At 37.6% G+C, this 13,273-nt stretch overlaps 2 protein-coding genes and 1 pseudogene across 5 annotated transcripts; 2 read left to right on the top strand and 1 right to left on the bottom strand.

The window, feature by feature from the left end:
* The first annotated feature begins 517 nt into the window (after positions 1–517).
* Positions 518–3,370, top strand: LOC103322274 (scarecrow-like protein 30 pseudogene; annotated as a pseudogene). Of its 3 annotated transcripts, none has more exons than XR_016125934.1 (2): positions 518–639; positions 740–3,370. The product of XR_016125934.1 is annotated as a scarecrow-like protein 30 pseudogene, transcript variant X1 (transcript). The 3 variants fall into 3 exon arrangements; XR_016125935.1 differs by having other exon boundaries at positions 592–610; XR_016125936.1 differs by lacking the exon at positions 518–639 and having other exon boundaries at positions 743–774; positions 889–3,370.
* Positions 3,371–5,859: 2,489 nt separating this feature from the next.
* LOC103322283 (scarecrow-like protein 30) lies at positions 5,860–8,716 on the top strand. Its single transcript, XM_008224189.3, has 2 exons — positions 5,860–6,220; positions 6,310–8,716. The coding sequence occupies exon 2, from the start codon at positions 6,323–6,325 to the stop codon at positions 8,396–8,398; it is 2,076 nt and encodes a 691-aa protein (XP_008222411.2). The 5' UTR covers positions 5,860–6,220; positions 6,310–6,322; the 3' UTR covers positions 8,399–8,716.
* A 1,505-nt stretch (positions 8,717–10,221) lies between these two features.
* LOC103322239 (scarecrow-like transcription factor 11 (SCL11)) lies at positions 10,222–12,426 on the bottom strand. The gene is made up of 5 exons (XM_008224139.2): positions 12,242–12,426; positions 11,887–11,981; positions 11,214–11,295; positions 11,029–11,108; positions 10,222–10,849 (listed from the first exon to the last, which is right to left on the bottom strand). Exons 1-5 carry the CDS (start codon positions 12,281–12,283, stop codon positions 10,594–10,596), a joined length of 555 nt encoding a protein of 184 aa, XP_008222361.1. The 5' UTR covers positions 12,284–12,426; the 3' UTR covers positions 10,222–10,593.
* Between the last annotated feature and the right edge of the window lie 847 nt (positions 12,427–13,273).

The raw sequence follows: 13,273 nt of genomic DNA, 5'->3' as shown, positions 1-13,273 counted from the left end.
TATCTTAAGAGGAAAAAGAAAAAAAGAAGATAAAAGATAAAACGTTACAAAGAGAAGACTCAAAGAAGATGGCTTGGTGAGATTCATTTGTCACCTTTTTTCCCTTTTGAAGAGAAGACCTAAAAATGATGGCTTAATGAGATTCAGGTGACTTCGAATACATGGTTAAATGCTCAAGTAATGTTAAGGAGACCATATTTGAGTACCACGTGATGTGACAAGTAATGCATATACAATCAACATATAATAGACTGATTTATTAATTGACATACGTACACATTTTGCGATACTCAAATGTAATTTAATCACTTGAGTTACAAGTCTACACTATAAATAATGTCACATATAATTTGTGGTTTGCTTAAAAAATTAACATGGTTGAATCTTCACTTATCCCAAAATTGGAATGGACCAACCACAGCCAGGAAAACAAAATTAATCACGCGTGGATTTAGACATTTTGTTGGTTAGCCCGTGTGCAGTTCATAATTACGTTTTTGTCCTCTTCATTCCCGCACACTAAAGATGCTGATGTCCAAAACTGATAGGCCATCCTATATTTTTGGTTTGCAATTTTTACCAGAAGATGGCTGCTGACTTTACCAGAACAGTTAAGACCTTCCCAATAGGCAGGTTCATGTATGTAGCTGGTTTAAAAATGAAAAACAAAAGGAGGAGATATATAATTTATTTTATATATATCCAGTCACTTTGTCTGATCAGTATTTTTTCTCCTCAGGTATGAGGTAACTCTGCAACATCACAGACACAGAGGTACGGTGCTATACTTGCTAGTTATTCTTATCTTTAAGGAGTTTCAGCTTTCATTCAACTTTTTGTTTGTTCAATCTTGTTTCTGTTCATAACATGTTTGCTGATATTCTTCAGATCTGAATCTCTCTCTCTCTCTCTCTCTCTCTCTCAATTTTCTGGGTGTTTCTCACTTACCCAATTGGCTCCAGTTCTTATTTGGTTTGTGAATTGTAGGATAAGATTCAAACTTTAATTTCACTTCATTTCCAAAATTTCAATATCACTGTTGAGTTTCTTGACAGTTTCTGCTAAAGTGGTAGTTTTTATGGATACCCTTCTTGAAAGATTGTCTGTCTCCAAGGAAAAATTCGACTTTGGCCATGGCTCAATTCCAGTCCATTCTAATCAGAATCTTGTAAATGGGTTCCAAGTAAATCATGAACCAACCAATCCTCCTTTCCTTCCAACCAACTCAGACCATCCAAGTGATTCAAGTACTTCTTTGAGCTCTGGTTCAGATGGAGATACTTTTGACATTAGTGACTGTAGTCAGCCTGTGCTCAAGTACATAAGTGATATTCTTCTGGAAGAAGACCTGGAGGGTAAGCCCTGTATGTTGCAAGACTGTTTGGCCCTCCAAGCTGCTGAAAAATCTTTTTATGATGTCCTTAACCAGAAGGATCCTCCTTCACCCAACCAACCCCCTCTCTCTGACCACCAAAGCTTTGAGAACTCAGATGATGATTCAACACATAGTTGTCACAGGAGTAATGATTATAGGGCTGAACAAACAGACTGGGTTCTTGATTCTTCAGAAACCTCTCATGTCCAATCTTCTCTTGTTGAGTCTCCACCTGATACCCTTTTGGCTTCAGATTCACTTTATGGGAATTTTGGAGGGGTAGGGGAAGCTAGAAAGCTCCTTCCAAATGAAAATTTTGGAATTATTGACTTGGAGAAGTACCAATTCATGTCCCAAGGTCCTAACACACCGTTCAGGAATTTAGCATCTAAGAGAGAAAATGATGGCTACAACTCAACAAATAGATCGAAGGAAAAGAAAAATCATCAAAGGGAGGATGGTGATTATGCAGAAGAAGGGAGAAGCAATAAGCAGTCAGCTGCTTCTGCTGATGACTCTGAGCCACAAGAAATGTTTGATAAGGTGCTACTCTGTTCTGTGAATCATGAGTCTGAGTGTTGTTCTCATGATGAACCTTTGAAAAATGAGGGAAGTGGGAAGTTGAAGCCTAACAAGCAGTCAAAAGGGTCTAAAACAGCGCGTTCAAAGAAACAGAATAACAAACGAGAAGTAGTAGATTTTAGCACCCTGCTAACTCAATGTGCACAAGCTGTTGCAAGCTATGACCAACGAACTGCAAGTGAACTACTCAAGCAGATAAGGAAGCACTCTTCCCCTTATGGTGATGCAGCCGAGAGATTAGCTCACTACTTTGCTGATGGCCTAGAGGCACGCTTGGCTGGCACAAGAACCCCATTGTATTCGCCTCTTTTAAGTATACAAACACCGGCTGCTGAAATCTTAAAAGCTTACCAGTTGTATGTTACTCACTGCCCTTACAAGAAGATGTTACACTTCTTTTCCAACAGAACAATTATGAAACTAGCAGAAAAGGCAACAAGGCTTCACATTATTGATTTTGGTATTTCTTATGGTTTCCAATGGCCCTGCTTTATCCAACGTCTCTCCAAGAGACCTGGTGGACCTCCTAATATTCGGATGACAGCAATTGAGCTTCCCCAACCAGGTTTTCGACCTACAGAGAGGGTTGAAGAGACGGGGCGCCGCTTGGATAAATATGCTAAGAGATTCAATGTCCCATTTCAGTACAAAGTCATTGCTCAGAAATGGGAAACTATCCAGTTTGAGGATCTTAAAATTGACAGGGATGAGCTGATTGTGGTTAATTGTATGCACCGGTTAAAGCACATACCTGATGAAACAGTGATGGCCAGCAGTCCGAGAGATACTGTCCTAAAGTTGATCAAGAGAATTAATCCAGACCTGTACATTCATGGAGTTATCAATGGGGCATACAATTCACCCTTCTTTCTCACACGATTCAGAGAGGCACTCTTTCACTTCTCTGCACAGTTTGATATGTTTGAGGCCACCATTCCTCGAGAAGATGAACAGCGGCTGATGTTTGAAAAGGCGGTATTTGGTAAAGACATAATGAATGTCATAGCGTGTGAGGGACTGGAAAGAGTTGAAAGGCCTGAGACATACAAGCAGTGGCAGGTTAGGTATCAGAGGGCTGGCTTCAAGCAGCTCCCATTAGACCAGGAGCTCTTGAAGAAAGTGAAAACTATGTTGAAGGTGATGGGTTATCACAATGATTTTAGAATCGATGAAGATGGCCACTGGATGCTGCAGGGATGGAAAGGAAGAATTATCATGGGTCTTGCTTTTTGGAAGCCTGCTTAAGAGTTTCACAATGGCCTTCTGTGTCAGGCTGTCCTAGGAGAGAGTTTTACTCATACAACTATTACAAGCTGTATTCGTTTTGTTCTTGATTTTTTGTGTCGTGTCCTATGTATTATATGTAAAATGTAGCTACGGTTTATGAGTTGATTGTAAATTTGCATTTATTCATCTCAGCTTCTTGACAAACGAAACTCTTGGATGATTATAATGCGGCCATAATATTTTAGCCTGGAAACTTCTGCAATACTATGGTCTTTAAGTGCAGTAACTTGGCTCCCGGAGCCTCAGCGCAGATTGCATGCGCAAATATAACTCTAGATCAATAATTACATAGGTTAATTATATATATTTTTTCTATTGCTTAACGGATTTAATAACTTAAACGGATCAATCAAAATCACAGCGATGAAATTGAAATTGAAATTGAAATTTACGCAGTAAAAGAAATAATCGAAATGAGGGTTAATCTAAACAGCAGATTACTTAACCATTAGGTTAATGATGATGAGTGTGTCTTTTCCTCTTGATGTTTTCATAAACAAGTTAATTTCTATGCTTCTCTAGTTACAAACTTACTCTCTTGCCTCTTACTTGTTCTACTAGGATATCCAAAGGCCAAAATATCCAAAGATTTACAGTGCCATTTAACTGCTAGGCCTCATCGACAGTCTTTCATCTATTTAAGGACTCAAAAGTCAGAATTCTCTTACTCTAATATTCAGATATTCTTGATAAAGTTTACCTAATAGCAATGACTGAGAATATGGACCATCAATCATTTTATATTCTAACACCAAAGTACCTATAAAGATTTCATCTTCCACCAATAATTAGTGGGTAAACCATGGCAGCCAGACAATGCATATATATGTAGCTTTTGTTGAGGGATCTCTCAAATAAATTATTTGAGAAACACTCTTGTAGGGTCCATTACGCATTGTATTTCACTAATCCAAACCGTATAGTTTGTAGATATTCATTCAAATATCATCTATACAAAAAATCACTTGAATCCAATATCATTTTATCATTGAATTAAATTATTGAAATTTGAGTACTTTTTTGAAGCACTATGTTCATTAATTTTGTTGGCCTCAATTAGATGCCTTAATGATTTTCAATTTGTCTAATTTTTTGCAAGAATGATCTATAAATGAAGACTTGAAAAATAGACGGTTTGGATCGTTGAAAAAAAATTCGTAAGGGTACCCTAAAGGGTGTTCCTCAAATAAAATTATTTAAAGAATTTCTCAATAGAAGGAGACTGAAAAGGAATATATTTATAAATTCCATTCAAATGAGATTTTTTTTTTTTTTTTTTGGGAATTTGGTTGGAATGTGGGTTAAATGCATGAATAACAAGGTGGACTGGACTCAGTCAATACTAGCAAGTGGGTGCTAGGTATGCTGGCGCAATACTTCAATAGTCTTGTCTGGTTTGCCTTGCTCTGTTGTATTGTTCCTTCTCTATGTCATTCTTGTTTGTTTCCCTTCTCTTGTTGAGCAAACAAAGAAACAGAAAGGCAAATAAATATGAAAATGAATAAAGAAGCAAATGACATCATTTGGTGTGCCGCATAAGAAACCTCAATGCATGAGTCAAACCACATGGAGAACAATCAAAAGTCAAAGCCTTTCTCTGGGAAATTCAAAGGACTGTTTTGGTTGAAAAACCCTACCATATCTTATTGATAAATGATATAACTAAAGTTGGGTGGGAATCAAATAATTTAATGTGTCTAGGCAGAGATACATATCAAATTGGATGAATCTGTCCCATCATCATAAAATGTCAGACAAAATTGGATCCCCTTGAATAATACTTTTCTCCTTTTATGATTGAACGATTTGAATAGATTAAAGGCAGCAGCCCACTGCACCATTCCAAGGGTTTTTCTTTCCGTAAATATAATGCAGAAAGTTTAGAACTTAATTTGTTTGTGTTGTTTCAGGTTGTATAATGTGTCTCATGTACTCAGTGAGCTTTTAGCTCTAGTGGTAGAGTACTTACTTTGTACTAATGTCAGATACTCAGTAAGTGTTTGATTCTTGTCTTCTACTATTTGGTAGGGCAGTCGTATATGGCAGCCCTCATTAAAATAATGGGACTGCATGCAAGCCCAACATGTGAGTCCCACCCCACTCCGTGAGAGGACTGTCCTATACAAGAATCCAACAGACCAAAAAAAAAAAAAGGAGTATAATACAATCTTTGGTCCCCTTCCCTTTTGCACTTCACATACAGATGGATGTGGTGCTTTTGGTTCCCAAGGGGTGAAAATATCTTTATCATAACAGTCCAAGATTCTTCTCTTGTTCATTGTTTACTATAATCTCTCTATGCTCATCATGATGGAGACTACATTATTGATTCATTTAGTAATAAACAATGGCGACAGCAAATTAGCCTTTGTTTCCGGTAACGACAATCCAAACGTTATACAATAATGAAAGCAAAAGTTAAAGGAGGTGGAGATAATGACCATATAATACAAGCAGTTGAGGGTAGATTTGGCACTAAGTTGGCTGACTTATGAGGCAGATTCAAGTAATCTGATAATTAATTGCTTTTTATATTAATGCATGTATTAAAAAATTATTCAATGTTGGAAAGAGAATGCGATGCCTTATATTTTCTTTTTTTATAAAATTTCCTCCAACGACATTGATCCATTTTCAGGATAAAGATTGCCTTCTCATTTCCTGGAAGGTGTGGTCTGTTAAAACTGAGGGTCAAAATTCTCTGTTCATCAGAATCATCACCATTCTTGTTTTAATAGTTTAAGATATTGAGCACTGAAGTCCAAACTTGACTGGTTTTGTAGCCCTGAATTTTTCTAAGTTGGCGGCTACTTGAATAAAAATAATATCCTGTAACATATAAACTTTCATAAACACTACCCTCCTCTCTTCATTTACTGTGATTTCTCATATGCACCCTGCAAGTCTAAGCTTTTCATATCTGAAGATTTTGTTTGTACACTTTGGTTATTTCCTGTTCTCATAGTGATATCCAAAGTTTGATATTGAACGTTTTCACCTGAATCTTGTTTTTTTTTTTCCATTTGCACCTCTTGTAAGATTTAACTTTTCTTGAATCCTGTTAGATTGGTGGCCTTGATGGATACCTTTCTGGATGAAATTCCCGGTTCCATGAACAAATTCATATTTGATCAAGGATCCGTCCCGCCCTATTCGAATCAGAATATTGTTACTGAGTTTGAAGCCGATCATGATTTCACAGATCCCAGTTTCTTTCTAGTCAATCCAGACCCTTCTAGTGATTTCTCCTCATTGTCGGGCTTCAGCTCAGAGGTGGATTCTCCAGACAGTCAATCCTCCAATGCTATTCTCAAGTACATAAGTGAGATGCTTATGGAGGAAGAGTTGGAGAATAAGCCCTGCATGCTGCAGGACTGTTTGGCCCTCCAAGCTGCTGAAAAATCCTTACATGATGTCCTGGTTCAAGAGTATCCCTCTTCAGCCAATTCACTTCTTACTTCAGTTTACCAAAATGTTGAGAACCCAGATGAGGGCAGTAACCACAGCAGTAATGGCTCTGTTGCTGCTAGCAACTGGGTTGGCTCAGATTGGGATTGTGTTCAAGATGTTTTCCAATCCTCTCATATCCAAATTTCTGCTACTGAATCTCCTGCATATACCCTTTTAGTTCCAAATCCTTTACTTTCAAATGGAAAGGGTGAAATCATAGATGTAGAAAGCAGCTCATCATTTCCTATAGAACCAAGGGAGCTGGCTAAGGATGTGAGTTTCAATTCAGTCCAAGATGGAAGTCGCTCACCAAGTGGATCAAGGAGCAAGAAAAATCGTCAGCGGGAAGATGGCGATGATCTTGATGAAGGGAGGAGCAACAAGCAATCAGCTGTTTATGATGATGAATCTGAGCTACCTGAACTGTTTGATAAGGTACTGCTCTGTCAAGGTGAAAAGCAAGAGTCTCAATCATGTTCTCCTCAGGAATCTGAGCACAAAGAGGGGAGCGGAAAGTTGCAGCTTAACAGGAAGTCAAGAGGATCCAAAGGCAAAAAAACACGCAATAAAAAACCGGATGACAATACAGGAGGGGTTGATTTATGGACACTGCTAACTCAATGTGCACAAGCTGTTGCGAGCTATGACATAAGGACTGCAAATGAGCAACTCAGGCAGATAAGGCAGCACTCTTCTCCCTATGGTGATGGAACCCAGAGATTAGCTCATTACTTAGCCAATGGCCTTGAACTACGCTTGGCTGCAGGAGTTCCCTTGAACCCAGAGATGTCAGCTGCTGATCTCTTGAGAGCTTACCAGACTTACATTACAGCATGCCCCTTCCAGAAGATGTCAAATTTCTATGCTAACCGAACAATTGCAAAACTAGCAGAGAAAGCAACAAGGCTTCACATCATTGATTTTGGCGTTCTCTATGGATACCAATGGCCTTGCTTGATCCAAGGCCTCTCCAACAGACATGGTGGACCTCCCACACTTCGCATTACTGGAGTTGAGTTTCCCCAACCAGGTTTTCGGCCTTCAGAAAGGGTTGAAGCGACAGGGCGACGCCTGGCAAATTACTGCAAGAGATTTAATGTCCCATTCGAGTATAATGTCATAGCAAAGAATTGGGAAACTATTCAGTATGAGGATATCAAAATTGACAGAGATGAGTTGATTGTTGTCAACTGCTTGTACCGGTTGAAGAACCTACCTGATGAAACAGTGACAGAGAGTCCAAGGGATACAGTTTTGAAGTTGATCAGGAGAATTAACCCAGATATATTTATCCATGGTGTAGTCAATGGGTCCTATAATGCACCCTTCTTCGACACACGCTTCCGGGAAGCACTCTTCCATTTCTCTTCACTGTTCGACATGTTCGAGGAGACTCTGCCCCGAGAAGATCAACAGAGGCTACTCTTTGAAAAAGAAGTATATGGTAGGGATGTTATCAATGTAATAGCATGTGAGGGTTCAAGGAGGTTTGAAAGGCCTGAGACATACAAGCAGTGGCAGTTTAGAAACAAGAGAGCTGGGTTTAGGCAGTTACCACTGGACCAGGAGATCTTGAAGAAAGTCAGGAGTATGGTAACGTCAGAATACCATAAAGATTTCGTTGTTGACGAGGATGGCATGTGGGTCTTGCAGGGATGGAAAGGCAGAATAATTCATGCTATATCTTACTGGAAACCTGTTTGAGACTTACAGAAGGAGACCTCATACCATGAGAAATTTCTCTTTCATCTTTGTTCCCACAGTTATAATCACTGTAACAAGAACTTTCAAGGGTTGCTATCCATGTTACATTCTTCTTTGGCTTCTCTGGCATCAAATCGAAAGCGTTGCCCGATGTGTTTCGTGCTAGCATTCAGCCTGGCAGAGATTAGCCAGAGCTGCTTAGAGCATGATGTATATGTACTAGCTATAAAGGGGGCAAGGTTAGCTGTGAACTTTATTACATACTGATTTGCATGTACTACATAATTCAGCTTAATGAAAGTTTTTTTTTCTGATAAACAGAGTTGTGTAGTCTATAGACTCTCATAGTTCTTAAATTTCTTGGTATCATGATCTGTCTCATAGCACTAATTGCTGGTTAACAGCATATTTATAACATCGTCATGATTTGTTACTTACTTGAAAAGAAAACAACTATTTTATTATCCAAATGACTAATTGAAAAATACTAACGTCTTTACAGTATTGATGTAGACAAATTCCGAATTTGAATCGTAATATCCAATAGCATACACTTTGGATCAAAATTCTATCAATTCATCTCTCTTTCAAGCCGTGCAACACTCCATCACCTCAAATCGAGATACTCATATTGCAGGCTCCAGCCAGAACAATAAAGAGAATATCAATGTTCAAAGTCATTGATTTACAAGCTCACACATGCTTATCAAACACTGATCTACTAGGTCTCGCACACGTCTACTGTGTTGTATTGCTCTTTTGCATCCAGCTTTACTGAGAACCATGTTGTTGCCGTTCTTCATCAAGAGATGCGGTGCCACTGCCAAGTTTTTGTAACATCCTCTAATCAAGCATTAAATAAAAAATGGAATATCTCTACCTTCATTAGACTGAACCCCATAGGGGTGCCCAAAATTTGACCCTTTCAACATAATATCCCCTCCGTACTTTTTTCCCCTAGAAAATGCTACCATTCCTCTCCTCCAACCAAACAACCCACAATTTGGCAACATACTACAACTCCACAAATCAGCCTCTTTTTCCCTTGTCCTAAAGCACAAAATTCGACTGCTGATGCACAAGAATACAGGATCACCCAAGCCAATGTTGCTCTCCAGAACCAGAACAACATATACCACAACCTCAAAGCAATGGGGTAGTGAAAAATAAATGGTCAACACTTTCAACTGCAACTTTACACATACTGCACTAATGAGGTGATAAGCTAATGTTCAGCCTCGTATTTTGAATTACATCACAGATAATACTTCTTCCAGAACTAATTATCCAAGCAAGTATTTGCACCTTGCAAGGAATCTTAGCCTTGCAAATCATCAAAGATGGGTTGGAAATAAGGAGTGAAACAAATAAGGGATTATTTCTCATCAATCAACTGGCGAAATTTCAATTTACAAGAAAGGATGATACATGTCTTATACCAAGAACAATTAGGAATCTGAAACATAATATCAGCATAGGTCATTGCAATATATACCTTTCCCTTTATACTAGTGTGCCAGTAAATCATAACTAACCAACATTCACAATCCAAATACTAACATATAAATGTTATGTAATGCACAATCCCTATTTTGGACAGTGAAGCAGACAAAGACGGTTGGGCAAGGGCCATTCATTTAGATCCGTGCATATTTTTACAACTACAGCATCCTCAAAATTCCTTCATGTTTATACAGAACCCAGAAAGGTACATAAATCAGTGGCCTTGACATTCAAAAATTTCTTTAGGAAAATCAGACTTTAGGATGGGTCTTGTGATGTTCAAAGCAACATATGTGCCAAAAGTGTAGCTCATAATAATGTAATCAATGTTTTCTAAGCTTGATTGGAATAAATAATGCAAAAACTAGTACAACTTTATGCATTCATCTTTTCCAACTAGTTGCTAGAAGTTCGGGAGAAATAGCCTTTGGCACTAGAGGGTAACAAATAACCACAACTTTCAAACATAACCTAGTTTGAATTATCCTAGCAGCACTAGCTAGAAGTCTTCATGTTATTTTTGGGTTGGAAATAGAGAAACCAGTACAGCTTGAAAGCTAACAACTTTAAAAGGCAGTTACGAAAACTGGGCGTCGATAATTTGACAGCAAGATTACAGATACAAATTATAGGGCCTGAAAGCGATTCAAAAATAAAATTCACACAACTGCAAGTGAATCACCTAGTTATGTTCAACCTCTTTTGTTTTGATTTTTTGTCGGTCTAAGAATGTTCCAGTCCAGCTTTTCACCCTTCGGTTTTTTGAACGAGCCTTTACTTTTATTTGGCGATGACAGCTGATCACCTTGATCAACTTTGGGAGACTTGTTCGGATATTGTTTTCCAGAAACTACTTCAGATGGTTTTCTTTTATGGTCTCCATCACGCTCACAATTCGACTTATCAGTATTTGAGCATTCTGCTTCATCCGTTGAGGAACCATTTTCTCTGTGGAAATGCAAATAGGAGAAAGAAGATGGGAAAGCAGAAACCAAAATTTTGGAAAAAATTAGGCAACATATATTTCTTAGTCTCAACCCATTGGAGCAAAAAAAATCATTTACAGAGACAATACATTCTTATAAATAAAACAAATAATTAAAAGACTGAAATGTCCAATCACCCACCTAAATGACCCTTTTTCACTTTGGATACCAGAAGAAGTGGCAGCAGGCTGACAAGGGTTTGCCGATGCTTCATTCAGTTTCTACCATGGAAACACTTTTATGTAAGGTGAACAAAAGTCAATCAAGAAGTACACAAGAAATTAATAGTCATTGGAAATCTTACGGTCCATGAACCTTATACTCACATCAATCGATGGATTGAAACTTTGAAACGACATCCGCCCTTTAATTGCTCCGGGATGGGGGTCACCTTCCATTATGACCATACTGCAGCATGAGCACAGCCATCCACATGAAGTACGTCAAATTTGAAGAAAGAAGGTGGATTAATGTAACTAATGAATAATTATAGCAGGTAATTGCAATCATCTCTGGTTCAATGCACAGAGTTATCTTAATTGACACCTTAGGGCATCTATGTTGAGTCATTAATGCCTTTGCATCAACATACTAAAGGCTTCCGAAAAGGGTAACCTTATGAAAGCTAATTATGTAAAATTAGCCCTTCAAAGTAGTAGCTTACGGTTAGGCGCTACAAACTGATTCTCCAAAAAATCATCTATCACAATCCAGACAATATTACAATTCTAATGAATCCAAAATTTCTTCAACTTTTTAGATACTGCAACAAAATAATTTTTCCCTGTGGCAATTCAACAAAAAAAGTTCAAGAAGCGAAGTACTGCAAAAGACAAAATATGCTTATGCCGGAGGTGGACATAAAACTATAACGAAATTCTAATAATCCACACTGAACCTTAAAATTATATATTCTTTCATTAATGTAACCCAAGAAGAAAAACAGCTCAAATACTTTGAGAAATATCAGAACAAGGAATAAACAGAAAGAAAAGCTACCACTTCCTTATTTGGCTGGCAGGGAAAGTAAAATCGACAGCAGGTTTGACATCTTCTTCTTTCTTCTCCTCTCTCTGAGTTGCTCTTTGCATGAACTATGGTAATAACCCAAAACAAAAAAATCAACCCATATGCATTAATGTATTTGAAAAACTAATTATGGGTTTACCAGAAAGTTAAAAAAATTCAAAATTAAAGAACACCAAGATGAATTTAAGCAAGCCCCTGATCAAATTTCACGTGGGTTTATAAAAAAAAAATAATTTCAAACAGAAACTAATACTGAACATTAATTAAAAAAACAACAAAAATAAAAAGGACTGTTTCGTGTAGCTGTTTTCTTCAATTCTTTTACCTTTAAGTTCCTAAGCGTGCTGGAAAGCTCTCGCTTCGCCATATCGGCTCGTAGTTTTTCTTCTGAAATCCAATTGAAAGCTCAAGGCGGTAACTTTAAGCTTGATTTCTCTGCAAAGGCTCAGTTTTGTCTCGCAGTGACGGAAAGAAGCTTCCTTTATTTGTTCACCAACTTCAGGAGGGGACGAAGAGGAGGAACAAGGGTTTTGTTTTGGGGAAGAATGGAAAATTACAGAACAAAAAGACAAATTTATCCCTCGCTAGTGATGGGCTTCCTTTAGGCCAGCCTTTGGGCCAATCAGAGTACCAAATGTTACTGGCTTAGATCTGGACTGCAAAGGCCCAAATCAGTCTCAAAATACGAGTTGTACTATGTGACTAATATGAAGGTCCATATGAGAATCATATATAGCACCATCACTATAGAATTCCGCCTCAAAATACTTGTGTGTGTGTGTGTGAGAGAGAGAGAGAGAGAGAGAGAGAGAGAGTTGAATTCAAGTAAGGTTTTTTGTTGTTGAAAGGTTAATTTCAAACTTGCACCCTAAATTTTTAAGGTTGTGATTTGATCAAGTTTGAGATAATTGTTTAATAGTTCTTTTTGGTTATTAAGAAAGAACCAACCATCACCCATGTGAATTGAAACAAATTGGATCGGATTTAATTAAATTGTAATATTAGAAATCTAATGTACATTGGATTATATTCTAAATATTAAAAATATTTGAATCCACGAACACCCTAAATAACTTTGTTTTTAAAGTATCATATGGGTCCCATAGAATAATGCTCGTTCATACCTTGCAGCTTGGTTAAATTTAAAATGTAAAATAGGCAAAATTCTTTAAAGCGCTCAAATTGGGCTATTTTTCATAACGTTTCGTTTCTTTTGGATTACAATTTTATGGTAATTAACCTTATTTTAGTGATATTTTCTTCAATTAATTAAAGAATGTATCATGTTTGACTCACAGAGATGTCAATGACAAATATTTATAAAGAGTACGAGACCTAATTATGTAGTGTATTAACC

Source organism: Prunus mume, linkage group LG1 (assembly GCF_029339155.1).
Source record: "Prunus mume cultivar Tortuosa linkage group LG1, ASM2933915v1, whole genome shotgun sequence".
Classification (NCBI taxonomy): domain Eukaryota; kingdom Viridiplantae; phylum Streptophyta; class Magnoliopsida; order Rosales; family Rosaceae; genus Prunus; species Prunus mume.
The sequence above is the reverse complement of the archived record's forward strand: the minus strand, read 5'-3'. Positions and strand labels throughout refer to the sequence as shown.

What these genes read in the sequence shown, in the direction of transcription:
- LOC103322239 (XM_008224139.2), bottom strand. Translation starts at nt 12,283, where the DNA reads ATGGCGAAGCGAGAGCTTTCCAGCACGCTTAGGAACTTAAAG. An exon ending in GCACGCTTAGGAACTTAAAG is followed by an intron (nt 11,982 to 12,241) that starts GTAAAAGAATTG and finishes TTATTACCATAG; the next exon opens with TTCATGCAAAGAGCAACTCA. An exon ending in GCCAGCCAAATAAGGAAGTG is followed by an intron (nt 11,296 to 11,886) that starts GTAGCTTTTCTT and finishes CTCATGCTGCAG; the next exon opens with TATGGTCATAATGGAAGGTG.
- LOC103322283 (XM_008224189.3), top strand. Translation starts at nt 6,323, where the DNA reads ATGGATACCTTTCTGGATGAAATTCCCGGTTCCATGAACAAATTCATA.